The sequence below is a fragment of the Typha latifolia genome, chromosome 4 (assembly GCF_019914945.1).
Source record: "Typha latifolia isolate L0001 chromosome 4, TyphaL0001v2, whole genome shotgun sequence".
NCBI classification, from domain to species: Eukaryota; Viridiplantae; Streptophyta; class Magnoliopsida; order Poales; family Typhaceae; genus Typha; species Typha latifolia.
In genome coordinates, this window is record NC_133089.1 from 16,852,604 (window position 1) to 16,879,323 (window position 26,720).

Below are 26,720 nucleotides of genomic sequence, written 5' to 3' on the forward strand. Positions count from 1 at the left end.
AGATCACGATCAGACGGCTGCTTTCGGGACGAATATGATCGTTGGGAAACTCCGGGCCTTTCGGGTTTCCTTTTGCCAGAAGGAGTCCAACTAGCCGTTGGACAACTGGATTTCTTCCATTCGAAAAAAATATCCTCACGGCTTGACAGCTGGCCTTACCAGTTGTCATGTTAGCTTTTGAATTCTATATTCTCTTTTAATCCTTCGGCCACATGCAGGTAGAGTAAGGATCACTATGGGCCCAGCCCAACTTATTCTACTGGGCTAAGCCCAACGAGCTCTTGTTGCTATCATTGGGCCTTATGGGCCTTAAGCTCTAGTGGGCACTTTATGGGCCTTGGAGTGAAGAAGAGAAATCTGAACGTTGACTAAGTCAAGGCCCTGGAATGAAACTTCGAATTGGAGCTCAAGGCCCAATTGGGTGGGCCGAGAGCTGAAGGCAACCAACTAGGCAAGGTTGGATAAAGAGGATAAAAAGTTGGATAGTGAGGAGAATAGCACATATTCTCAAATTTTGTTAGAAAAATTTCTCCGGATCTTTTAAATTCAACAATGTAGTACAGGTGTTCTCTTTAAATCTAAACCCAAAAAAACAAGTCTATGGAAGAAGTGGAAACGTGGACGTCATTTATTCTCTCCTCGTCCTTTCTTCTTTCCCCGCCTTTGAGGGTGTTTCTGAGTATTTATATTCTGCCAAAAAAAATAAATTATTATATATTTAGTTTACCTTCAAACTTAAATATAGAATTAACTGAATTTTACCATGTCAATAAAACTACGGAGCGAGCCAACGACCTGTGTAAGCTGCAACTCATAAGTAAATTATTATTTAAACTTATATAAGTCATCGAACTGGACACAACTTAGATTCTAAGTGAACTAAAAAAATAATCAAATCCACCTAGTTTTATATTTATTTTGAAGATGCCTAAATAAGTTCGGGAGGGCTAGTTTGGTCAAAATTCCACAAATTATTGTTTTTTTTTTCATTTTGATGACGTAGAATATAGTACAGTTTAGGAGTTAAGTAGAGTGTCACACGTGGATGTTTGAAAGGAAAAAAAATAACGAACACGTGTGCCTCGTACGACTTCTTTATTGCATGACTTCCTCATGACGTGTCATCCTTCATACTTGTCTCCCTTATCCCTCGCTTTCTAATCTTACTATTTGTCTACTAAAAACTAATCCCATTTGGACTTTTTTTTATTTTTTTTGAAGGCCCCTAACATTTATTAAATCTACGTCAAACATTCTTGTGCGTGTTCAAAAGAGAGGTCAACTTGATAGATAGGTGTTTGGCAAGCAAAACAGGTGTCCCAAGATGGTGACAAAGCTTGAAGGTGAGTAAATGGGAAAATTATCAGGGTTAATTTTTCTAACTAAAATTTTTATATCATTGATTAGGAAAGAGGAATAAAAATATAAGAATATAGGATTTGGTTTTCCAACTCGCTAGTCGCTACAACATGAGGCCTGGCCAGGTGTGCACGACTTAAGAGGCAACCTAATTGTGGTACAAGTCGAGCTCTATTGGAGGAGCTGGTGGAAATTATTATTAGTAGGCCGAGTGGGCCCATTTGACGGAGACTTTTAGTGGTGGGCATATACGATGAAGTCCGTTCACTGATCAAAACAAAATCGTGATCAAACGCCCACGATTAGTAGATGTGGAAGCAACTTAGAAGCAAGAAAAAGAAATATTCCTCTGCTCCTAATATAATATATATATATATATATATATATATATGTTCTTAAGAGAGAGAGAGAGAGAGAGAGAGAGAGAGAGAGAGAGAGAGATGAGGAAATCGGAGTGGGAGGAGAGGTGCAAGAAGCACCAAGAGCACAAGTTGTCCAAAGGGGTGTGTCCTTATTGCCTTGGAGAGAGGCTTTCTCACATCTCAGCTTCTTCTTCTACCACCTCTTCCTCTCCTTATTATTCTGACTCCAACCTGTCATCCATGGCGTCTCCTCCTCACATAGAAATCGACGACTCCATTAAGCTTGCTCAGTTCATGGAGAAGGTGACTTGTTTGAACAAGAGTAGGTCCTTGGCTGTTGCGTTCACGGAGGAGAAAGAGGAAGACAAAAGGAAGCAGAAGGAAGCGGAGAAGGAGGACAAGAAGAAGACGAAGAAGAAAAAGAAGAAAGCGATGCACTTGTTTAAGCTCATCACTGGATCGGAGAAGAAGAGGAAGAAGGAGATGGGTGACATGCTGCACTCCAGGACTATGAAGGAAAAGCCCTCTGCCAAGTGGATATTGTCCTAATTTCAATTGTAACCAAGAGAGAATTTGATAGGATATTAGGATTGCATCTTAAACTTTGATTGAGAATAATTTGTTTACATATGATGGTTAAAGTTAGTGTATCATATGTTTCCTCCTTGTTCTAAGAGATTCTGGAATGATTTGATGCACTGGAAGCTCATTCCTGCTGATCTAATTTTCTTCTTCAAATTCACTTTATGCTGCAGAATGCTCCTAATATGCCTATATATAATACCGGCATAATTGATATGTTCAAGATCAATTTAAAGGCTGCTCTAGAGGGCAAACAAACACAGAATATACGATTAATTGTTACCAGACTGGCCATCACGACGATAATCACGGAATGACATACTACCTGCAACTTAGACAGCAAATCGATCTATGAGTTATGAAGTCAAACAACTAAAATGTGAAGCCCACTAATTTGAGATATGAAATCAATCTCTGATATATGTTGAAGCTAACACTTCCCATTCGGTAGCCCAAAGATAAGAAGGCTTATCAGCTAAACAAATGGGGATAGAATGATACGATACGCATGAGAAGTAAGTATGAACCTACATCAATCCAAAGAGAATCTGACGACCAAGCATTCAAATTCCTCCTCTTTGACAAGAAAGGTGGCTGATCCAAATTAAGTCTATTTTCCATGGAGATAGCAGCTCAAATTCTTGACCACCGACCAACGAAAACAGCAGGGTTTGTATGCTAGTTTTGGCGGGCCAGATAATAGAATTTCAGGTAACTCATGAAGTGGCTTTCAGTTCAATGGTTAAGGAAGAGATTACGTTAACTAATTTCAGTTAATGACAGCTTGGGAAAATAATAATGGGTCATATTAGATCATACTAAAATAATGATCTTAGCATCAGAATGTTACTCATGCCACAGGAAGCAAACATGGAAGGTTCTATTCCAAGTCTTGTAATTAGCAAAGAAGCCGTTATTAATAATTATATCAACTATCAAAGAAGATAGCATGAGTTTGTTTACCTGAGGAAAAAAAGGAACTGATGGCAGACCAACTAAGAGTCTTTCTCCTTTTTTTACCTGGCAGTTGCAACATTCACCATGCACCTGAAATGCGCAGTTCAGCTACTTCATGGCAAGTTGGAGAAATAGTGGTATCTGTTTAAAAATTATGGCATAGCTTATTTTGCCAAAGAGAATCATAAAATTTTCTTCAGCTTACAACAAGCCAAAATAATTTATTTAATACACTTTGTGAATAACAGCCTCAGTAGTCCCTCAGTCTAGATAACTGTCAATTCCCGAACCTTAAGGTCGATGCAGGAAGTTGCAGAGATCTATATTGACTTGTTCACCTACAAAGGACCAGGGAAGGTCCCATTTTCTCGTTGCTCATTCCATCGCTCGATCTGCCAAAGAAAACGAACATATGATTAATAGTGATCAAGGTACAGTAGCATTGCACCAATGTAATTTTACTACTCTTTACCTTTAAGAAAATTTGATAAGATTCTCTATGATAGGGTAACTAATAAAGGCCTTTGTATTTTTCATGAGCAAAGGGAATAATAATACAAATTATTTGGTAGACTCAGATATACATAGAAAGAAACCAGTGATCACACTGCTGATACTTGCATATTTGCATACTGACTCTTAATTGGAATTTTAACATGACAACACAAATATCCACCAAATTGCAAGTCCCGCTGACCTCCAGTAATTCAAATCATTTGAATTCTAATGCCCAGGAGGTTCAAAATCTAAGGTGGTTAATCATTACGGAACAAAGATGTAAGCATCAGAGTAGTTTTGGAACATACATATTGTGTCCAAAGTGCCATAGGAAAAGTACCAGGTATATTTCACTAATCATATATCAAATTTGGCATATATAGAAGTACTAAACTACTAATATACTAAAATGCAATTAAGCATATAGTCTTAGAAGGTACTAAGGTATAAAAGAATGCATACCCATTCACTTGGGCAAAGTGACCTATAGTATTTACCAAACTTTTCACACTCAGCAGCACCCTCCCCTTTTGCGGCTACACACCTAGACCAGACCATCACCATTAGTCATGGATAACAATTATCAATCAAAGGCCACAGGTGCAGAAATTTTACAAGAGGCATATCATACCTATGATATTCAATATAGCGGGTAAAACAATGCCTCGTCTGATTTGTTGTTGGGAAGCGAAAATCTGCCGGGGCTGTTTCAATCTACATAGGCATAGAATTTTTGTTAACAACAGCACAAAATATCTGTCAAATACTAAACGCTGAAACCATACCTTTATCTCCGGCTTCTCTTCAGAATCATCTTGCTCGGGAGTTTGGCTGTTTTCCTCTACAGCAGGAATAGTCTCATCTGCAACAGGGGTTTCATCATTTTCCTTGGCGACAACTTCATCAGGAGTCGCATCAGTTTCGTTGTTTTCTTTAGTGACAACTTCCTCAGGAGTTGCATCAGTCTCATCATTTTCTTTAGTGACAACTTCTTCAGTAGTCGCATCAGTTTCACTGTTTTCCTTAGTGACAACTTCCTCAGGAATTGTATTAGTTTCATTGTTTTCCTTACTGACAACTTCCTCAGGAGTTGTATCGCCAGGTTTCTTGTCCTCAATAGTTTCCCCAACAGAGACCTCGCTGTTACTTGGCTGCTCCTCTTTTTCCTGGAGCGACCATTGCTGTGCATGATGGAATTCAATTTAAGTGTCCAATAAGTGTAGCAGATCCGTTATGAAGAAAGCATCAATACTATTAATACCAATTAGAGAAAATACAAGAAAGAAAGTACTTAATAATTGAAATCTAGAAAAATGAAATGTTCCATTTTAACACAACTGGTTTGTGCTATTTAAGTATATCACTATATCATACTAAATCAATCAAACTTCCAATATGAGGGCTAGAAGCCTAGAACTTCCAAAACAATTCCATCCTATTTAACAAAGATTGCTACTCAAATGCATCACACTTGAAGAAGATTAGTCAAATTTATAAGCAACTAAACTAAACAAGGCCTGCAGATTTGCCAACCTTCCAGGCAAATACGCCACAATCCTGAAGGCATCAGTTCTACAAACCTTTTCCGTCTCTCTTATATCCACTCACTTTGGGCCACAAAATTACTCCAACATCACCAGAGGGTTTCAGAATGGAAAACCACGACCAAATTCTCAGTCAAATTGATGCGTCATGACAAGCACAAGCCCATAAAAAGCAAGAAGCTTTACGCACCTGGGGTGCTTAAACTTACAAATAATCTGTTCATAGAACAGAAACATTTGAAAAGGAACTGAGCCTCCCTCTCCAACAGTATCCTGTGTAGAAATGATCAAAAGAACAACAACCATCTATTTCTAAACTGCTAATTTTACCATATTGTTCCCCACCACAACGGTCAGCATACGCAGATCCATGGCAGGACTGCTAATATACGCCGCTCTCATGTATTTTTACATGTAATCCTACCACAATTAGGAAAAGGATGATCCTAACACCTACTAAATCGTTCGAAATTACAGCGTGTATTGAGTAGGTGCATCAAGTTCCACAAAGTTAACTAATTTCTTCATCAAAATCTACAAGATCCACCGAATAAGCAACTATAAAGTAGACAAAAATCATCAGATCTGATGAGATAAACGCCGATTCATCACCCGAAAAGATTTAAACAGATCGAAATTGTCTAGCAGATCGATATACATGTGCAGAATGATCACTTGAAACGGGACTAAACAAGGAGAGCCCAAAAGTGTAAGCGATCAATCGACGGGAAAGAGACGAAGAGAGTTCATGCCTCGGCTAGGGATAGGGTTTTCACTTGCGCATCTTCCGCCATGGCGTGCGAGCTCGTGACCTCCGAAATCGTGGCTACGAGATGAAGCGGAGGTTTGCTACTCGCCGCAGTGCGAGAGTAAAGAGATACAAGTCTTCATGGGCTGGGCCTAAAAGAAGAAAGAAGCCCAATTATCAAGGCCCGAGTTGCACCTTTTATTTAAATTACGTGTGCTTTTATATATACACTTAGCCTCCGTTCACCTATAGAATAGGAATAGACTTATTCTAGTAGAGTAACTAAACAATGTCTTACATTATTCTAGTATACTAATTTAACATTCTCTCTCATCTTATTTCATACAACTTTCTAAAACTCATTTATTAATAATTCAAGATTATTATTTTCTCTTTTGAGATACAACGCATAAGTACTAGTTATATTAGTTACAGTTAATATCTCCTCTCTAAAGTTAGCCCCGCATACCATATACCCGAGGTTAGAACCTCACACGGTATGGAATTAGTGCAAGATATAACCCTGCATACGCGCATAATACGAAAAAAAATTTTGAAATATTATTTCTCGCCGATTTATTAGTATTTTTGTCATTTAGTTTAAAACATCACAAATTCCTAATACTTTCGTATCAGTTTTATGTCACTGCCAATTTAATAATTACTCCTTATACTAGTACTGAACTAAATATCAGAATAGCTTCTACTAGTATTAGCTCTATTATTCTTATGACTATTCTACTCTTATTTCACAAATGAACATGGCTTATACACTTAAAATTGAGAATGTTTAGTTCCCACAATAAGACATAAAGGCTGTAACAGGAATTAAGATTATACAAGTGCAGAAACTTTTTATTTGACAAGCATAATAATACTCCTAGTTGAAATATATATTGGCAGTGATTTAGTCAACCCAGAGGAGATCCCAAAATTCGAGTTTGTTACAAATTTACCATCGTTTACAATAAGCAACTACATCTCAATCTTCTTCTCTTTCTCTTTATCCATCCAAATGATACACCTCAGACTCTTCCCCTGTTCCAATAATTCAAATGCTTTGTTGATGTCATTGAAGCCCAATTGATGAGTTATAAAGACGTCTAATTGAAGCTCCTGCACACACACATAAAAAAATTAAAAAAAAATTTATTTCAACAACAAAAAAAATTCTAATTAATTAGCTAACATTAGATGGCAAGAAAAATTCACCTTGTTCAAATATTGTTTCACTAGAATTGGGATATCTGTCTTACATTTGATACCTCCAAATAGCGAACCTATAACCGATTTTCCGTGTAATATTTCATGAGATGGTATGCTAATTGATCCATGCGCGTCGAGGCCCAAAATTATTGTTTTCCCCCAACCCTACATGCAAATTAAATATAAAATAAAAGTATCGAAATTATTTCGCAAAGTAGACAAAATCTTTTAATCCTGATGTATGTGTTATTATATGAGCTACTAATAGTTTTGATTTCCTTTTGAACTCATAGAACTTATTGCAAAAAAAAGCAATCCATTTTCTATGTTCTTATTCTTTAGAGAGTGAGAGTGAGAGAGAGAGAGACCAATCTGGAGCTTCTAAATGCTTCAGACATCAAGGATGCCAATCCAATGCATTCGAAGCAATAATCTGCACCTCCATCAGTCATCTCCTTAATCACCTGCAAGGTTAATTTAATAAATCATCTACTCTAATTACACTGCAACAAAGATATCTTAAATCTCGAACATAATGCATGAATAGATTTAGATTATACCTCGCTAACTGATTTTTCTCCAATTTCTCTAGGATTAATGAAATCAGTCATCCCAACTTTTTTCCCTGAGGAAAAAAAATTAATAATCATAATTTTAAGCCAAAGATAATTAAATTAAAACAAATTTGATAATACACGGTGATTTCACCGATTTCGAATTTATCCGAGTTCAAATCAACACCAATTATCCTAGCAGCTCCACGAATCCTCGCACCCTCGGCTACCTGTCAAGTAGCTATCAGCTTAAATCTTATCATCAATTTGTTATATATATATTTTTCTTAATACAATTGAATTTATAATTAGGGATATGATAATTAAAAAATTACGGCTAATCCGACAGCTCCCAGCCCAAATATAGCTACAGTAGAACCAGCTTCAACTGCAGCCACTTTCCAAGCAGCCCCTAATCCTGAATCAATTGTCAATATAAATATATATAAAGAGAAGGTGGAATTTGCAAATAATTCATAAAGATTAAAGAGGAGGTTTTTTCTCCCCCAAAAAAAAAAAAAAAAGAATTGTGAAAGGGAAAGAGTCACACCGGTGGAAACACCGCAGCTGAGTAAGCAAGCCTTTTCGGGTGGGATGGCCGGATCCACCTTGGCGATGTGTGCCACGTCGACCACCGTGTACTCGCAGAAGCTGGACACGGAGATGAAGTTGTGGACCGTCGCGCCCATCACGTCGGTGAATCTGGAGGTCCCGTCGCGCGGCATCCCCGGCCGGTAGGGTAGCCGCGAGCATATGTTACTCTTATCCGATCCACAGTCCACGCAATCGCCGCACTGTGCCAGGAATGTGGGGACCACCATATCACCAACTGTTACGTCCTCCACGCGTCCCCCGACGCTCTCCACCACCCTGTCACTCGCCCAACATATTATCAGAAAAGGACCACCCCTTTTGGCAGATAATTGGAATTTCTTTTTTCCAACAAAAAATAAATAAATAATAAATAATAAATAAAAAGGAGGTTAATTACCCGACAGCTTCATGGCCAAAGATTACGGGGAACATCGCAATAGAATCCTGCGACTAGAGTCATCTTTATGAATTAAGATCACGGTGGAGAAGACGCATCACATCCGTCCGATGGATAACCAACGATGGGAAGAGGCTTACCTTCATGCGCCAGAAGGTGAGATCGGTGTGGCAGAGGGAGGTGCACAGTATCTTTATGCGGACCTCGTAGTCCTTCGGCGGCGCCACCTCCACCTCCTCCATGCGGAGCGGCTCCCCGGCCGCTCTGCTCACCGCCGCTGTATGCATACCGCCACCAATCAATCAACAAGCAAAACAAAACAAAACAAAAAACCCCCCAAAATTGAGATTTTCGTACCTTTGCATCTGATGGGCTTTGGGGCTTCCTCCATTGCTTCAAACCAAGAGCTCTTGAACGTTAGAAGTGGGTGAGTTGGTTTAGAAAGTCAAGAAGAGTCGACATAAAATAATATAAGTAGTGCTGGATCTTGGAGACTTGGAGACTTGGAGCCTTGGAGTGCTGTGAGGGGGTGAAAGATGCTGAGATGCTAATTTGTAGGACGGCAATCTTTAGTGGCCAACGAACTAGTCGATGTGTTAGGTTCGGAGAGTAATTAATTATAAGTATTTTTTTTTGGAAAAAAATAAATAAATCAAATAGTAATTAACAAGACAATTTTCATATTAATTATATCTCAGCCTGGCCCAATATAGGGCCTGTATTCGTAGGACACAATGGGCTTTCGCTTTTATTTTTTGTTTGAATTAGTTTAAGCTCTCCCTTAAAACTTATTTTGTATTCAGAAACTAGTTTTAAAAAATGGGTTTAGGAGGCAACCTGCTTAAATCCATTCTTAATCTCTCATTTTCTAATCCATCTAATTATTTAATGCACAGTTTGGATGAAGAATAAGAGACTTTTATATATAAGTTAGAGATCATTTAATTTTTTTCCAAGAATAAGGTAGAAAACTCTCCATCATAGTATTATAACTGAACATTTAAAAAACATAAGGGTACACTTTGACTTCCTCGGCTATAAGAAAGAAAAAAAAATATTAACACATTCACCATCTCAATTATCTAATTATATCACTAAGCTCCTTCGAGTATAAATTTTATTAAAAAAGTATATTAAAAATTAAATTAACTACTTTGATAGACAAAAAATACTCTTATTTTTTTTTCTTCCTCTCACATATTAAAATTAAAATTTGAAGTAATTAAAAAAGATTAATTTAAAATTTAATGTTAGAGAAGTCTTAGAGGCTACTAGAGAAGATATTAAAATGATATGGAGGAAAGATGGGGCATTTTTGCATATTTATTAAATGAGTTAAAATTTTAAGATTATTTATATCAAAATTTATAATAAAGTATGATGAACGAGGCTTATCGATATATTTAAATAGTTTAAGAGTGTATCTTATTAATATATTTTTTTTTATCTTTTACGGGTGAAAGTGATACAAAATAATAGCCGAGAACGTCAAGATTTTATTAACCCAAAAAATATAATTTTTCTCTTGACACTATTCATAAATTATCTTATATTTCAACCAAATGAGAATATATATTTACTAATAAAGTTTAATCAACTGTTATTTCAAAAAAAATAAAATAAATTTCTCTCTACTCTTTCCTCTCCTCATCAATCTACTATAAATAATATACAAAAGCTCTTAAACTTATTACTTTTTTTTATGTCAGGTAATAACAATACCACTAAAAATATTAAAACCAACCATTCAATTTTTCAAACCCATTTAATGTAATCAAGGTTAAAGAGATAAGTGTAACTTAGGAGCTAAATTAATTGGCATATCCCATCACTTGAGAAAAATAAAAAATCTAGTTGGTAAAAATCCATTTGATCATAAAGTAGACAAAAATATTAACATGTTTGAATATTTAGGCCACAATGCTGGTAGGAAAAGTTATCGTAAATTAACCCCCTAAGATATATACCTAAGTATTTTGGAAGTTATGATGTTATCTTGACTAAGTCCTATATCTATATATTGTTAGATAACCAAAGTAATCAGTTAGGCTTTAGGTTGAACAAGTCAAAATGCTTCAAATGTTAGCATTAAAAACAACTGGAACTTTCATTAATATTAACCTTATCTTAGTCAATTAAACATATTATATCATCCACTTAGTTTGTCTTAATTGCCATTTAGTCTACTTCCTCACAAGTGGACATGAAAAGTCTTTAGATATGTTTTGAAAAAATTGTATCAACTGAGGAAGAGATAATTAATTTGATATTTTTCTATCCCCAGATTTGCTCTCCATGTCTTTTAACTTGTTGGATTATACGTGCAAGGGTTACTGTTGGACAATTAATTATTAAAGATTAGCATCCTTCATTTTTGCTCTAATCGTGCAAGGACTGTTCATTAAGCATCGATACCTCACCTCCATTGGTAGAATTCGAGGTTAAATCTCATTAAAATATTTATTAGTAGTTAATACGATCACTAATCATGCATCAAGCTTTGAAAATACCTGCTAAGTTCCTCAATCATCCAGACACGTGCAAGAAGCTGAGTCAGCTATTATCATGTTCCAGTAGGCAGTCCGTTGCAGCGGATCCAGAAAACGACGTGGCATCCACAATTTTGTCCTCGTTCGGTATACGGATTCGATCATAGCCGTTGAGTAGATCGGATCCTGTCATCGTCGGTGTGATAGCCGTCTGATCATCATCCAACGTTTCTAAAGCACGATAAAAGCTCGGTCAAAAGGGACGCTTTCCGGTCAAAGGCATCTTTAATTTTCTCTTAATTATATTAAAAAAAAATGTGCACGACTTACGAGATGAAGGCTTGCTCACGAGTCTTTTCTTTATCCCTGGGAAGCTATCCGTTACCTGTCGTCTCTGAATCCAAAATGCGACCTTTTTGACGGATAACGAAACAGTTACGACGGATAAGAGAGTAATCTTATCCCGGTTTGGAGCTTATTCTCGAATAAGACCCTAAATTTTGTAACTATTCTGATGGTTTTTGGCCGCCGTACTCCTCCTCTTGCTCTACATGGGCACCACGTCTCATGTGAACAAGTTTGAAAACAACCCTAGAAAGTTTTAAATCTTAGATTTATTAATCACATGGAACATTAAACCGTATAGGATGAAATAATTTCCAAGTTATCTTGCAAAAAAGTTTTTTATTATACCAATGTGAGGCCCATTACTGCAAGCACTAACTATCCATAATTCCACATAATCTTCTAGACCCCCCCCCCCTCTCTCTCTCTCTCTCATTAAAAATCCGAATACTATTTATGCAATTCACACCTACCAAACTCGTATTAATAGTTATCTAGACCACTATCCATCTCACCTTAGATAGCATAAGATTTCATCCATTTTTAGGCAAGATCCCAGTGGTGCGGATAACAATGGAGAATAGTTCACAATCCTCCACCACCACCACCACCACCACCTCCGCCGCCGACAAAGTTATCCCTATTACCGCCGATAGTGCTGATATTATTCCCGTTAATAGTAGTGCTTGTTCCAGCTCTATCTCCACATCCTTGAAGTCGCTCAATAAGGCGTCTTATAAGATATCTAAGCCCGTCTCCAGAAACTCTAACCCAAACCCTAGCCCTGCTAGGCCGGCTCCTCCGCCGCCGGCGAGCGGCGGAGGCTGCGGGGTAGCTCCGCCGCTGCAGCCGCAGCCTCCCGTCTACAACATCGACAAGAACGATTTCCGCGACGTAGTGCAAAAGCTCACCGGCCAGATCCGATCGCCGGCGCCGGCAAGGGCGCCGGGTCCGCAACCTCCTCCTCCGGCAGGTACAGCCGTCACCTCCCGCCTCCACCGGATCCGGCCGCCGCCGCTAGCCAGCCTGGCGCCACGGCCGCCACCGCAGACTGTGGTGGGTTGGACGCGGCCGCTTCTATCGCCGCTGCCGCCGTTACCGGCGGTGAGCGCCGCCGCGGAGTCCCCGATCTCGGCGTACATGCGCCGACTCCACAGCGGTGGGATTTCGGCGGTGGCACCGTCGCCGACGGCGGGGACGATGGTGCTGCCGCCGCCGACATCGCCGCTAGGGTTCGGTTGCCTCCCGTCGCCGTTGACGGCGTACCAGATGATGATGATGCTGCCGACGTCGCCCGGGGTTCCGATGCCGAGCCCGAGGTAGGGAGGAGAGGCATGAGATGCGTCCTTGTTTTTTGATCAACTAATTAGCTAAAGCTAAAGGGAAGGTAAAAAGGTCATCTTTTTAATTGGAGATTTGTTAGGGTTTTGATTCCATATCGTAAGTCCTTTTGGACTTCTCATTCAGGTCTTAATGTAAATACGAGCTTTTGGAGGACTAGTCTGCAATTTTTTTTAAAAAAAAAGATCTTATTGGAAGAGATTTGATGCTTATAAAGAAGAATGCTAATGTTGTAAATGGATCTGAAAGACTTGAGAAGATTTAGAACTTTTTAGATTTGATGCTTATTGTAAAGAAATAAGAATTGACCTGTAGTTAAAGATTGAAGTCCCGTTCTTGCCAATGCTAAGAAGTTGTTATCGGCTTCATGTCTGAGTCACTTGTTTCTTGCTAAAGGTTTAAAATTTCCACATTCTACCATTTATGTAAATATTTCTGGATCTTGCGAAGTGAATCCATTTATCATATAAGGCATTGACTCTGACTTGAATTAGCTAGGACATGCAAGCATTAATGAATTATTATCTCATGCTGGACCAGTGTTTATGACTAAGACACTTATTTTTCTTTGATTTAGATATTAATGGATTATCTGTGGGAAGTTCCTAAACACAAAAAACGGGGGAAAAAAAAGAAGCTTGCAAGATCAACCTGTGTAGCTTTAAATATAGTGATAAATCAAAAAAAAAAAAAAGAAAAGGAAAAGAAAATGATGATAAATGATTACTTTGTGATTACTTTTTAATGGAAGAATCTAAGAACAGGGATGCTTGCTCAACTCTGTCTCTATACGATAAAAGGGAGTAATTATTGTCCCTCCTAAGTTGTGTTCTTGTCAGTATGAATTGAACCATCTTCAAGTTTCATTTGCCTTTTCCCCATCGTTTTAATCCGTGAGGTTAAAGAAAGAGACTGATCATCACTATCAACTTTTATCCACCCACATGTGAATAGAGTTGAGGAAAGGGAGTACTGAACAAGGCACACAGTAGTTCCTAATAAGTTCCTACGCTATTCAGATGAGTCGTCACTTTTCACGTTGTACCAAGAAAGGTTACCAATTGCTTACGATATCGAATAATTGGATGGTCAAATAGCATTACAACTTGGTTGGTCTACCCACCATTTGATCAGGAAGGAAGAGGAGATAAGACCAAAACGATGCATGACGAAGAGGAGGTACGTACCGTGGGAACCACACCACGTTCTGAGCAACCACCAAGAATCTTGAACAGATGCTGCTATTGCTCGTCTGACCCATCCAATACTTTTGTTTTGCTGCTCATATCCTCTTACTGTAGATACGTCCTGCACACAGCACACTCCATCGTTAGTACTTCACTGCAATTTTCTGAATATTTTGGAGGTGCTTCTTCTCAAATCTCATACTAAATTCAGAGCAAATGCTTTCCCTAATGTGTTTCTCTTACTCTGCTGTTCTTACCATCTCGCTGGATCGAAGACATAATGACCACAGATTGATCCTTATCAAGAAGAAAAGAGAATCGTAATTTTGACCATAGTTATGCATACTGCGGAATCAAGCACAACCTGACCACGAAACTGGCTTTATCTCCGACGCCAAGCAGTACATTTCGAACATAAAGACAGTGACAATCTCCGGTACCTCGATTTCGGGAAGCTTTTTGATGAGAATGATCGAAGAGAATTAACACATAACAAATATCAGAGAATCTTTGGCGGAAATAACTTTGCCATCCAACCGTATATCTAGTAATATGCATCTGGATCATAGGGATTGATACTATTGTAAGGTATACATACTAAAGTAAAGTTAGAAACTCCAATTAACATAATATTATGATAAGGTATCAAATAGAAACTCAAATTAGTTTTCAGAAGATCTAATTAAACAACAGATGGGATATATGCTTGATGAAAAGCTCTGAACAAGGAAGTTTTACCATGCAGTACCCTGAAATCATAGAGAAAAAAAAAATGCAAAAGAGAGCTAATGCATTATTGGAACAATCAAGAGAGATTACTTTGTAGTTACAGATCAAGCAAGAGAGCAATCAGAGCCCACCAAGGACGGGCAATTGCGTCCAACATAGACGAGCTGTAACATTTTCCAATCAATACAGTGGCAGCAAACCTACTTATGTGAAAGAGAGCAGAAAGAGACAGAAGCACTCGGGTAACTCAAAGACACAAACAAGATGAAGCAGTTACCACTGCAACATCTTTAGATCACAAGGAACAAAAAACTGACGAAGCAAATGACCGATTCTTCTCTGCATTCTAGGTAGGGCGAACCAAAGGGAAATCTTCAATCAGGAACCTATTTTATCTTAGCTATTGCTCGTCATCATGCTTAGCTGCCTCTTTGATCTCCTCTACTCCATCATCCTGTAAAGGAAATAGATCAATCAGTCAGCTAGTGTGATAAAATATAAAACGGATGAGATTTACAAATGCGCTTACTGTAGATGTGACTAAATTTCACATACCTGCATGTCTGATGTCCACAAGGTCAGGTTGTCACGTAAGAGCTGCATTATGAGAGTGCTGTCCTTGTATGACTCCTCTCCAAGAGTGTCCAACTCTGCAATTGCTTCATCAAATGCCTAGCAGTAGTCATCAGAAAATTTGGTAAGATAAATGCCTCGTGAAACCACAGTACTTGCTCTTATCACAGCACAAGGCATTAAGCAACAGGTTGACATGATCTTCATTCAATGTCAGAAATCTTTTAGGGGTATATGCTGTATTATGCCATTAAACATAAACCAATGTAAATAATATAGAAGAAGACAGTTTATTAGCAGACTGGGACGTGACATCACAGGTTATCATTAATGAAACTATGACAAAAATCACTTAAATTGGAGTACCAACTTTACTAACATGAGGAAGTTTCTGAAACATAGTCCACAAGTAGTTTGCACTTATAAGCAACACTATTCTAATTTACTATTTCAGAAAATTTGGTTCATTGGAACTGCAATAAATGACAATGTAGTACCAGAACTACTTCCATCGACAACAATCACTTAAACCATATCTGGTGCTAACAGGATGAAGTACAGTAAATGAAATCCTAGGGCAGATTGTGATATTTAGAGTGCAGAAAACACTATTCACAGATCTAAACTTATATAATGATGAAAATTCCTGTATACATATTTGTTAAAGTGGAGCCTAAAGGGATAAAGCGAAAACAAGCACATAATGTTCAATTTAATTAATGTGACTTGTGGTTGCTCTATATACTTCTCCCTTTTGCTCCTCATTTACATTATACTTGGATGAATAAAATACGAGAAAGAAGATGAAAAGAAATAATAAAATCATTTTCTCTACTCGTGTTTGGATACGAGAGAAAAGAGAGAAAAGAAGAGAAGGTTTGAGAAAATTTAGGTTTTATCTTCCTTTCTCTTCCTCTCCACATTTGGAGAGAACAAAAAGGTGCCAATTTCTTCTCCATTTTCTCATCAAATTTCTATCCAAACGATAGAAAATATTTCTCCACTCTTAATTTAGTTAATTATATTCTCCATCCGTCGAAACAGGGTGTACATATCATTTACCTTCAACAATCAACATAAATTATGCAGAAATCAATCATTTTGTTTTAAATCTTGAACACTGGCGACAGTGAGAAACAAATAAATTTCACTTACAAAAATATAATTAACTAAATTATTCAACCTTTATACTGCGAATCATCACCTCAGAAAAGTGGCACCGCAGTTATATTACATTTATTTAGCCATTTAGAAAGAAAAAAAAGATTTCCGTTCAACAATATAAACAAACTCCATCGCAAAAGAAACATAACATCTAGCAAAGTTAACAGCCACAATAATTCCAATCATATATCCATAATCCGATCTCCATACCTGCTTCGCTAGAGTGCATGCACGATCCGGCGAGTTCAAGATCTCGTAGTAGAACACCGAGAAGTTCAGCGCCAGCCCTAAGCGGATCGGATGCGTCGACGCCAGATCCGACAACGCTATTTCCTATCCACACAAGAACCACCGGATCAGATCTAAAACCCTAAATCTAAGCCTAAGAAGATCACGTTAAATCATATCTTATACGAACCTGAGCGGATTTGTACGCGGCGAGGGTGCTCTCCGCGGCGCTCTTCCGATCGGACCCGGTCTGGAATTCGGCGAGATATCTGTGGTAATCGCCCTTCATCTTGAGGTAGAACACCTTGGAATCGGGGCCGATAGAGGAGGGCACGAGGTAGGAGTCAAGTAGCCGCAGGATACCACCGCAGATCGAAGTGAGCTCGGACTCGATCTTGGATCTGTAGGACCGGATCGCCGTCACGTGCCCCTCGTTGCCCCGGGACTCCTCTTTCTGCTCGATGGAGGAGACGATCCGCCACGAGGCGCGCCGCGCGCCGATGACGTTCTTGTAGGCGACGGAGAGGAGATTGCGCTCCTCGACGGTGAGCTCCTCCTCCATATTGCCGGCGGAGGTGGTCACCTTCTCCATGAACTCCACCATCTCTTCGTACCGCTCCGCTTGCTCCGCTAGTTTCGCCATGTACACGTTCTCCTCCCTCGTTGCCATTGGAGATCGAGATTGATAAAAAGAGAAGGAATTAGAGGGGATTAGAGGTGATGAGAGGTGAGGAGATCAGGAGAGACGACGAGAAAGAAAGGTGGGAGAAAACAGGAAGACTATGAAGAAGGCGGAGTATATGATTTAAGAGCGGTATTTTGCATATCACTGCCTATAGTTTCACCTTAATGCAACAAACCACCTCCTCTTCATATTCACAAAGGCACAAAGCAACTTATTTTCTTTTCCGGATCTATTTGTAAAATACCACCTTTAATTGTATCAAAATTAATATTATTAACAACCATTTTTTCCAGCCAAAATATCCTTCTTTTCCCTCCTTATTCCCATATTTGCTGCAACTTATCAAAAAGATAAAAGATTCTAGATATATCTATCTGAAAAAGGAGGACGGACGTTTTACCAATAACAATAAAATATAGGCGGTGATATGCAAAAACTCGCAAGAATCTCCGGAAGGTGAAATCTTTGATCGGACGTTCTCATAAAATATTGTATGCGTTTAGTGCATCTGGACGTTGGTTTTCTAGTCTAAACCACCTTATCCGTCAGATCACCGCGCCGCACCATTAAGAAAAGAAACGCAGCGATGCTGGTAAGGAAAGACAGCTACTCCAGCCATTTAATATTCGACACGTAGACGTTAAACAACTGAATCACGCCATAGCCGACCTCCGACACAGCTGGCAGGATGAGTCATCCGGATATTAAACTAATAGCGCCGAAGACGACTTTGAGAAAAAGCGTCTGACATTTTGGGCTCCTTCGGCGCTTTTTTTGATAAGGTTTGAGACTTTTGAGCTCATCATAGACCATCCGACTCTAATCAGACGGTTGATGTAGGTCTCAAGGTGAACATTAATCCAGTGTATCCACGAAAGAACTCCAAAAGTGACCAGCAATGGGAATTGTGGGTCCCAAATTGGTTGGGTTTGTCATTTATGGCCTGGGTAGGAGAGTGTGAGAGAGTCTCCTCCTCTTCGAATTTTTTACCGAATTTTAAAAAGCATACACATTGGTCTTGCCCATGGTTTTGAAGTGCTTGACAACAAGATGAGCAAATGGAGTTAACTAAGCTGTCAGATGATGAAAAAGAAAGAGAGCCAAGAAGCAAGGCAAAAAGTAGAACAATAGATAGAATCTTACAACAACAACAAAAAATAAAAAGAATTTTACTTTATGGAACTTAGTTTCAAATTAATCCAGACAATGTTTAGACTATAATTTCACGAGTGTTACAAGAACAGTTTCCAAAGGAAGAGAAAAGGTAAAAAAAAAAGTGAGATTCATTGGCATTGTAGGAGGAATCAGATCTGCTGTACATTGTGTTGGTAATTATTCAACTCTCCAAAGATTGTTTCTTCCACAACTTGCCAAGATGTGGCTGTCCTCAACTCCTTCCATAAATTAAATATGGCTCCCAAAACATTCTCCTCATGTAAGATACAATAACACCTGTTGAGGAACAGAAACGTACAGTGGAATCAGCATCATTTTCTAAAAATCAGCATCACAAACAACAAATGGTGATCATGTAGCATTTAATTTCGTATAGATTCAAAATAGAGAGAAAGAGCGTATAGATGATAGTGCCAACAAGAAAAAGAAAAGGAGTATGAAATGCGTCGATCAATATCTTTTGTAGTAGCTGTTCTACAGGCCCAATTTTCTCTTTATTAGAACTGCAAGCTTCCAGTAAAAAAAATGTGGTTAGTTTGATTTTGCAGCTGTTTCTTGGCAAAGCAACTATAGGTGCAAGATCGGAATTTGTATTATGTCCTATAACTCTAGACATTCTCCTTTCTTAAGAGAGTGAAAAATGAAAGTGATGATCATGTCTGTTAAACTGGTCCATGATGCTAAAGAATCAAGTACAGACAACCTTTCTGTTGTTCAGACATAGTACGTAACATTTTTAACAGTAAGAAAATTTACTTCATATCTAATAACACTAAGTCATTGGTTGCATGAAACATTTACTTAACAATCTTATAAAGGATGAAAATACAAATTGACCTCTCAAAGTATAAATTTTTTTAAGAAGAACAATATGGCCAGAATCAGAAGAGAATGCATATATAAGTACTGAGAGCACATACATTGCGCGATATGATATCCTTCTGAACTTGCTTTTTTCCACTGACCCATCAGAAAGTATATCATGATCTGCTGCTCGTTTCGATAAAGGAAGTCCATATGATTCTAGAAACCTCCTAAGCATACAAACATCCCCTCGGAAAACATCCAAGTATAATGGAATGAAATCGTATAATGGATCACCTGAAGAAGAATTTACAAGATACTGAAATTGTAAGCAGCAATAAGTAAATATTGCATGATCACAATAACAAAATTGTTTGTATGTGTAAGATAACATTAAAACAATAAATTTAATTAACCAATGTGCAACATGGTATTACCAAATTGTTCATAAATCACTGTTTTCTTTCTGTGCATATTGTTAGAGCAGTTATTCCCCATAATATTAGCAAGTAGGATTATTTGTTCATCTACCCAAGATGACAGCGTAAACAGCTCATTCTTATGATAGCGTAGAAAGGCATAATCAAAACACAAAAGTAACACAAAAGTAACTAGGACAATAAGAATTTTCATGTAAGAAAATGATGTGCACAATTCAAAGTTAATTAAACCCATCTATCCCAGAACAAGAAAGGAAGTAGTATTGGGCAAAGTTCCCTTAACCAAGGTTCGGTTATCTGATAATTTAACTGAACGACTCTGGCTTTTTTCCTCTCTTAATTAAATCAACTAGATATTATTATACTAGGTGTACAATTAACTTATGAGTGGATACTTGAAACCATTAATATATATTGCCATAGTTGAAGTTTTACCTCACTAGGGTCAGGCAGACATATTGAAGAGGAGAATTGTATAATATGAAGTACAACTGTATAAGATATGAATGAAAAGTTGCTCACCTATAGAGAGATCACTGAGATCAATTATGTGAGTGGGATTCCACTTTCTCAGCTCTCCTTGACAAGGTACATTTTTGCCATTTATATTTGGGCCTATGTGTAGAGCACCCTCATCATAGCAGTGCATAGGCAGAACTGGTTCCATGTGAATGTTATCGTCCATAATATCAGAATGGATCCAAGAAGGTGAACAACATACTCCATATAAACCATCATCACCCTGATGCATTCAACCAAAGGAGTGTCAATTCTAAAGTTTGAGATGCAATGCAAGTAGAACAAAAGGAAAATCTTGAAATTACCTTCACCAAGCCAAGCAGAAGGACTACATCGTGTGGAAGATATTCTTCAGCTTTCTCAATTAGAAGTCCTGGAATGGGATCCCCCCTAAATAATATTAATCAAATAATGTCAGAACATCTAGATTACTTCTTTGGTTCCAAAGCTACATCACTTTTGAAAAAAGCACACACAAACTTGTTGCTCAGAAAGAATCCAGTTTCTTTTGTTGTACATTCTTTATCTAAGATCTCCAAATAGCATATTGCAAGAATTTTCTGCTAGCGTTGATTGCATTATTATCGTTTATCTTCCATCATCCATGTCTCAATCTCCATTTTCATTGCAACATCACATTACAATAAATTTCTTACTCTAAATAGATTACATAATCTTCATATAAATATTCCAATAGGTATAAGATCCTGAGATGAAATGTAGCAAATCAATCTTTAACAACTGTCATCCCAGTTTCCAACAAGCCAAAATAAAAGGAAAAGGAGACCCATTAAAAATAAAGACATAGGTGAAGTATGACTTTGCTATGGAAAGTGGTTTACTATTTAATGCAACAAACACTTACCACTGAAGAAGACGTTTTCTCGTGTTCTTTTTCCTCTCATCTAGTGCAACAACAGTAAGTTTCCATTCAGGTGGAATATTAAAAGCTCCGGATAATATTTCTGCAGAAGCATGTGATATAGTTGTCTCAGCTCCTTCAGCCAGATTACTGGATATTCCTGCCATCAACTTTATCTCATTGATTTCTGATTTCAATCCATTTTGAATAGGTGGAAGGGGCAAAAGATGAAGGCTCCTTAATTGGTCTCCCAAGAACGAAGCAAGATGCAATAAATCATCCTTTGACAATGTATCCCTTCTGCAAATAGAAGAAAAAAAAAAAAGGTAGAGGCAAGTATGTTATTGTGATCCACCATCTTTCAAGCACAGTAAATAGGATACAGTAAACAAAATGATGGCTGATTACAACATTTGCAGAAAACAGAACTTACATATGAGCAAAAATATCCCCTTTACATCTTTTAGTTACTATATACGGCCACATTATTGTGCTTGAGAAATCTCCTGAATTTTTTAGCTCAAATATTTTTTTGTTCCATATACCAAAAGGAAAGCAATCCTCAGGATAGGAGTTCTTTGTAGGATAGAATTTGGCAATTACTTCTGGGACTCCTTTTCCATCCCATGGAACTGCTTTATGTAAACCATTTTCAACCACAAGAAACCCACTGGCAACAACATCTGGGACATGCTCTATCAATGATGAGCCAACTTTGCCAAGAAGATGGTAGAATTCAAGCTGTAGAAAGGAACTCCATGTATAAGAGAAGAAACATAGTTGGATATGTAAAGAATTGCAGGAACTAAAGTAAAACCTCTGTGCCCTGGCCATGAATAGCAGATTCAAACCCTCCTTCAGTGTAAATTTTTATTACATTGTCAGAAATGAGGAAAACCTGTACAGAAAATAAATTAAAAAACTCGTATTACATTTTCAATTGTAGCTACAAAAGTAAGATGGACAGAACTTTTTATAATGAGGTGTAGTTTAAATATGTTTTTGATGACCAATCAGCAAAAACAAGTCTCATAAGTGTGCATTATTGCTTCCCTGTAGATTATCATTCCTAACATTCAGCTCTATGCAAGTTAGCATTAACCTTTGATCCATCATGCCTTTACCGCTGCTTCTGTACAAGCTTTAACACCAGAGATTCAACCTAGAGCAGTATCTTGTAACTTATAACATCCTATCATATGGTTTCAACAAATGCTGATACAATTTTTGGCAATACTGTAGGATGCTCCCCCTGTTCCATGCCTGACACATGCCTTAATTGGTGCAACATTGGCTATTCTTTAATGGATCACCTTAAGAGCGCTGATGATATATAATAGAGCAGTCCTAATCTTCATGGTTTTATTGTATCATGCAAATGATAGTGTCAATAAAGACATCATGAACTATTGCCATGCAAAAGTGGTCACTCTCAAATCCAAAAGATCAGCTTTCACTGTCATCCTGATCTTTATATTTCTTGACACCCTCATAGTGACAGGAAAGACAAGGTCAAATTCAAATAACTGTAATTGGAGATAGGCACTGACAAAAATGAAAATGATATTACTTACAGGGTTGCTACCTGTGCCAACAGGAAGCTTTTCATCATCTGAGGGAGATGGCAAATTATGGGATGCACAAATCTCCAAGAGGTATGCATACCATTTGTCCACATTTATAGCTAGGCAAGCACCCTGTAATAATAATCCATGTTCAATATAGAAAAAGTAGAGTTGGTACTTAATATAAAAAGCTTGAAACCATGATATAAAAATTTAGAGAAAAAATATTAATAATGTAATGTGCAGTAACAATCAGATTGAAGACAATTTTGCAGCACTGGCCTTCCATATTAATTTTCTCATTGCTGGTTTAACAATCCATAGTTTATGCAACCATTCTCTAAATTCTCTTTGCCCAATGTAGTTGCTGGAGCTCCAAATGGAACAATAGTGATCTTTTTCTTCCTCCAAGAATTTAGATAAGAAATCTATATCATATGAAAACATTTGATACTGCAAACTTTTATCAACTTCCAAGAGCTCATCTACAGCATGCCCGCTGCAACCATTTCTATATGGTTCTTTTACAGGCTCTGGACTTTTGTGCCTTTTCTCTTTTCGAGTCATGTCAGAGTGATTCAATTTGTTTATTTCAGACAATGTATGATCTTTTCCATCTCCAATATCCTCATCACGAACAGCCAGCAATCCTGCTCGACAAACACCTTTATGACGGTGTCCAGGTGCCACATCCAGACATACAAATTCAAAATTTGATGGATTTACAAAGTTCTGTGTGACAGCTATAGTTGTTTCTAGATTCAGAACACAATGCCACCAGCCACTGGGAACAAATATAGTCTCTCCTGGAAGTTGGGTACATTCGAATGGCTTATCATTGTCTGCGAGTTGAGGATAGATATCGAGCCACCACTGCAAACAACAAATTTGTGCCATATGAGACATAAAAGACATGCCTATGATAGAATTCGTAAAGAGACAGTAAATAAGTCACCTGCAAGGATGTAGGTCCCTCAATATTAACATCACCATCTTCCTCACTTACATGTACAGTAACACCTGCAGGTACTCTACCAGGGGGGTACAAAGCCCATCTGTAAAGAAATCATCATCACATATTAGTTGATTTTCAGCGGCTAAACCTACGAAGATATACAAAAACCATCATCACACACACACACACACACACACACACACACACACACACACACACACACATATATATATATATATATAAACGTAACTAATGCTTCCATTGCATAGATTCTCTTTATGCATATTATGTGCCACATAACTGCTAGGTGCATAAAATAGATTGAAAAGGAAAGAAAAATTTTAAGAGAAGAAATTTATCTTCATTTTTGGCCTTGACAAATTAGCTATGTCAAACTTATAAAATAGTGATCTAATACTCTGTGATGTAATTTTTCAGATATATAAAGGTAAACAACAAGCAATTGCCTAGAACACTCAAAGAAATATAGATTTCAGAGGAACTGACAATCAGTTCATCATATGAATTTCCATCTTGTGATTGAAATATATAAGTACAAGCGAAATGTGCACAATATCAGATATGTTCTAGGTTAACAAACAGCATGCTTTCTCAAAAAGTTAACTAACCTTTTCCTCCCACAGAGAAGAGTATTCCATGCACTAGTCAAGCCGGGATCCACATGCCAAGATGCACCTGACCTCTCCGGCCCTATAATAAGCCATCTAAATGGAGGTCGTTGATCATGATCTAGCACATCAAAGAAGTCCTCTTGAAACAAATGAGGAACACTATAATCTTCCAATAAAGCAGGTGCAGCTTCTCCAAACTGTAAAATCATATCCTTTTAGACATTGGAAATCAAGTTATAAGTAATTTTGGTTAGAGCTCTCTGGAATAGTATAGTTACATTGTCGTCAAAAATGTAAAGAGGATCTTCATCATGCTGGATTTTCATGTAGGAAACATAATCCTTGAATTTCATTTTTACTTTTTTTGGAGTTCTTTGTGATATCCTAAATGCAACATCTCCACAATTCAACAATAATTGGTCAATTGTCCATTTAGATTTTGCTGGCCAAGTTTCCGCCAACTCAGTAAGCAGAACCTGAAAGTAAAAGATGCTGCATTATAAGAAAGCTAGTTGAAAAATCGTGCACAATACCCGAAGTGCTTCAAAAGTCAAAACTACAAATTGCAAATTAACAAGGAAAAGACTTAAAGCTTAAAAAAAAATGGTTCCACATACAAGGCAAGGGTAGACTCTACAAAGGACGAGAGAAGGCCAAATAAGTGCATGACTCTCCACAACAAAAGAAAACTGCCAAGCAGAATAAAATCCTCCATGAACAACACTGAAAATCTAGTAGTAGGTCTTTACCGGCTTTTTGCCATCATATTGAGAATGGAACTCATCCAATGAAAGGTCCTTCTTTCTTTCCAAAACTCCATTGTCTAAATAAAAGGCATTCAACATTGTAAAACACCTATACCATCTCCTATATAAGAACAAGGAGTTGAATCCTGCAGGAAAAAGAAATAGAGAAAAAGAACAAGTTAACTCCTAACAAAGGAAATGTGTAGCTATAATAGCAAAAGGCACTAGAAATGCTCTGTTACCATCAAAATGTAAAGGTTTCTGGCAAACTTCTTCTTTCTCAGCATAAAGATTTAGACTGCAAAGTAGAAATCTTTAGTAATAAGACTATTAAAACACACAAAGGCTCACACAAACATGTAAGATCACATGAGACTATACAGACACGAAGTAACACAGTAAGACTACTAACACATGCCTGATTGATGTAAAATTCCTTGCATTACCTAGACAATGTAGTCTTCTTCCAAGATCCTCTATACTCAATAAGACCACCAACCGAGAGGCATTTATTCATCCAGAGTGGCTCTTCGTTGCACAGTATGTACATAACACTATGAGCAATTCAACAGGACATACTTTAGTTAAATATACAATCTTGGTAAAAGAGAAGGAGCTGAACTTTCGGACCTACGAAAATTATCAATCCACACATAGTTCACTAATTCTGATTCGAGCACAACCCTTTCACTATTTCTAAATTTGATGATTGATCAACAGAGTACAAATTCGAAGTTTCACATAGTTTTTTCTTGTTCTTTTTAAAAGATCTCTTAAGACGATTCTGAACAGAGAGAAGAGAGAGAGAGGAGGACCTGCTGACACAAGCGAGGCGGCCGAGATCGGAAGGGGAGAGGAGGTCCAGGATGGCGCAGATGACCTCGTCGGGGAGGAGTCGGAGATCGCCGAGGGCGTCGGGCCGCCGATCTCTAGGCGGATACTGATCCATTTTTGGGTTATCGGATTCGTTACTGGATTTGGGGGATACCGTGCGTTGACGAGATCTCGTAGATTGAGAGAGAGAAGAAGAATAAAAGGAAGATGGAGGAGGAAAGCGAAGAAGGAAGAAGAGAGCGCGTAACCTCGACGCGCGAGAAACGCGGTCGGAAACCCGCGGGCGGATAGGTATTATGTAGCCGTGTACAGACGACTAGACGAGAATAATTAGAAATACTCTTTCCTTTGTTATATATACATAATTGAAAATAAAATTAGAGCTATTTGCACCAAAATTTTCTTAAATTTTAAGTTTTGATAATAGTAAGATTAAGCATTGATAAAATTAGGGCTATTCATACTAAATTTTTTTAAAAAAATTTGATAATAATAAAATTAAACTCCTGTGGCCGTCTCTAATATATATTATGTGCACTCTAGAAAGGTATATATTTAATCTTTAAAAAAACCACGCTCAAATTTTAATAGCTCACTCATATTATTACCAAAACTTTAAAAAAAATTGGCTTGATTTAACTAATA

The 26,720-nt window shown here is 37.8% G+C and overlaps 5 protein-coding genes and 1 long non-coding RNA gene across 8 annotated transcripts; 1 reads left to right on the forward strand and 5 right to left on the reverse strand.

The window, feature by feature from the left end:
- Positions 1–478: 478 nt before the first annotated feature.
- LOC140786756 (uncharacterized) lies at positions 479–873 on the reverse strand. The gene is made up of 2 exons (XR_012108698.1): positions 763–873; positions 479–690 (listed from the first exon to the last, which is right to left on the reverse strand). It is a non-coding gene; the product is annotated as an uncharacterized lncRNA (long non-coding RNA).
- A 2,510-nt stretch (positions 874–3,383) lies between these two features.
- On the reverse strand, positions 3,384–6,217 carry LOC140786755 (uncharacterized). The gene is made up of 5 exons (XM_073135384.1): positions 6,055–6,217; positions 4,544–4,939; positions 4,390–4,472; positions 4,221–4,302; positions 3,384–3,652 (listed from the first exon to the last, which is right to left on the reverse strand). Exons 1-5 carry the CDS (start codon positions 6,094–6,096, stop codon positions 3,599–3,601), a joined length of 657 nt encoding a protein of 218 aa, XP_072991485.1. The 5' UTR covers positions 6,097–6,217; the 3' UTR covers positions 3,384–3,598.
- A 667-nt stretch (positions 6,218–6,884) lies between these two features.
- LOC140786750 (alcohol dehydrogenase-like 7) lies at positions 6,885–13,363 on the reverse strand. 3 transcript variants are annotated; one of them, XM_073135378.1, is made up of 13 exons: positions 13,286–13,363; positions 11,621–11,881; positions 11,312–11,521; positions 9,159–9,194; positions 8,942–9,078; positions 8,802–8,854; positions 8,361–8,680; positions 8,146–8,228; positions 7,965–8,040; positions 7,817–7,881; positions 7,625–7,720; positions 7,263–7,421; positions 6,885–7,166 (listed from the first exon to the last, which is right to left on the reverse strand). In XM_073135378.1, the coding sequence occupies exons 4-13, from the start codon at positions 9,190–9,192 to the stop codon at positions 7,026–7,028; spliced, it is 1,164 nt and encodes a 387-aa protein (XP_072991479.1). In that variant the 5' UTR covers positions 9,193–9,194; positions 11,312–11,521; positions 11,621–11,881; positions 13,286–13,363; the 3' UTR covers positions 6,885–7,025. The 3 variants fall into 3 exon arrangements, with proteins under 3 accessions (XP_072991479.1, XP_072991480.1, XP_072991478.1); XM_073135379.1 differs by lacking the exons at positions 11,312–11,521; positions 11,621–11,881; positions 13,286–13,363 and having other exon boundaries at positions 8,802–8,848; positions 9,159–9,385; XM_073135377.1 differs by lacking the exons at positions 11,312–11,521; positions 11,621–11,881; positions 13,286–13,363 and having other exon boundaries at positions 9,159–9,385.
- On the forward strand, positions 11,964–13,303 carry LOC140786752 (VQ motif-containing protein 9). Its single transcript, XM_073135380.1, has one exon. It carries the CDS (start codon positions 12,209–12,211, stop codon positions 12,956–12,958), a length of 750 nt encoding a protein of 249 aa, XP_072991481.1. The 5' UTR covers positions 11,964–12,208; the 3' UTR covers positions 12,959–13,303.
- A 1,573-nt stretch (positions 13,364–14,936) lies between the features above and the next one.
- LOC140786753 (14-3-3 protein 2-like) lies at positions 14,937–17,675 on the reverse strand. The gene is made up of 4 exons (XM_073135381.1): positions 17,048–17,675; positions 16,840–16,962; positions 15,448–15,564; positions 14,937–15,346 (listed from the first exon to the last, which is right to left on the reverse strand). Exons 1-4 carry the CDS (start codon positions 17,525–17,527, stop codon positions 15,293–15,295), a joined length of 774 nt encoding a protein of 257 aa, XP_072991482.1. The 5' UTR covers positions 17,528–17,675; the 3' UTR covers positions 14,937–15,292.
- Positions 17,676–18,700: 1,025 nt separating this feature from the next.
- Positions 18,701–26,403, reverse strand: LOC140786748 (lysine-specific demethylase JMJ21). The gene is made up of 16 exons (XM_073135375.1): positions 26,057–26,403; positions 25,688–25,795; positions 25,484–25,539; positions 25,245–25,387; positions 24,774–24,971; positions 24,493–24,692; positions 23,864–23,963; positions 23,191–23,781; positions 22,918–23,040; positions 22,161–22,241; positions 21,777–22,084; positions 21,347–21,643; positions 20,787–20,871; positions 20,485–20,704; positions 19,639–19,819; positions 18,701–18,994 (listed from the first exon to the last, which is right to left on the reverse strand). Exons 1-16 carry the CDS (start codon positions 26,188–26,190, stop codon positions 18,847–18,849), a joined length of 2,973 nt encoding a protein of 990 aa, XP_072991476.1. The 5' UTR covers positions 26,191–26,403; the 3' UTR covers positions 18,701–18,846.
- Between the last annotated feature and the right edge of the window lie 317 nt (positions 26,404–26,720).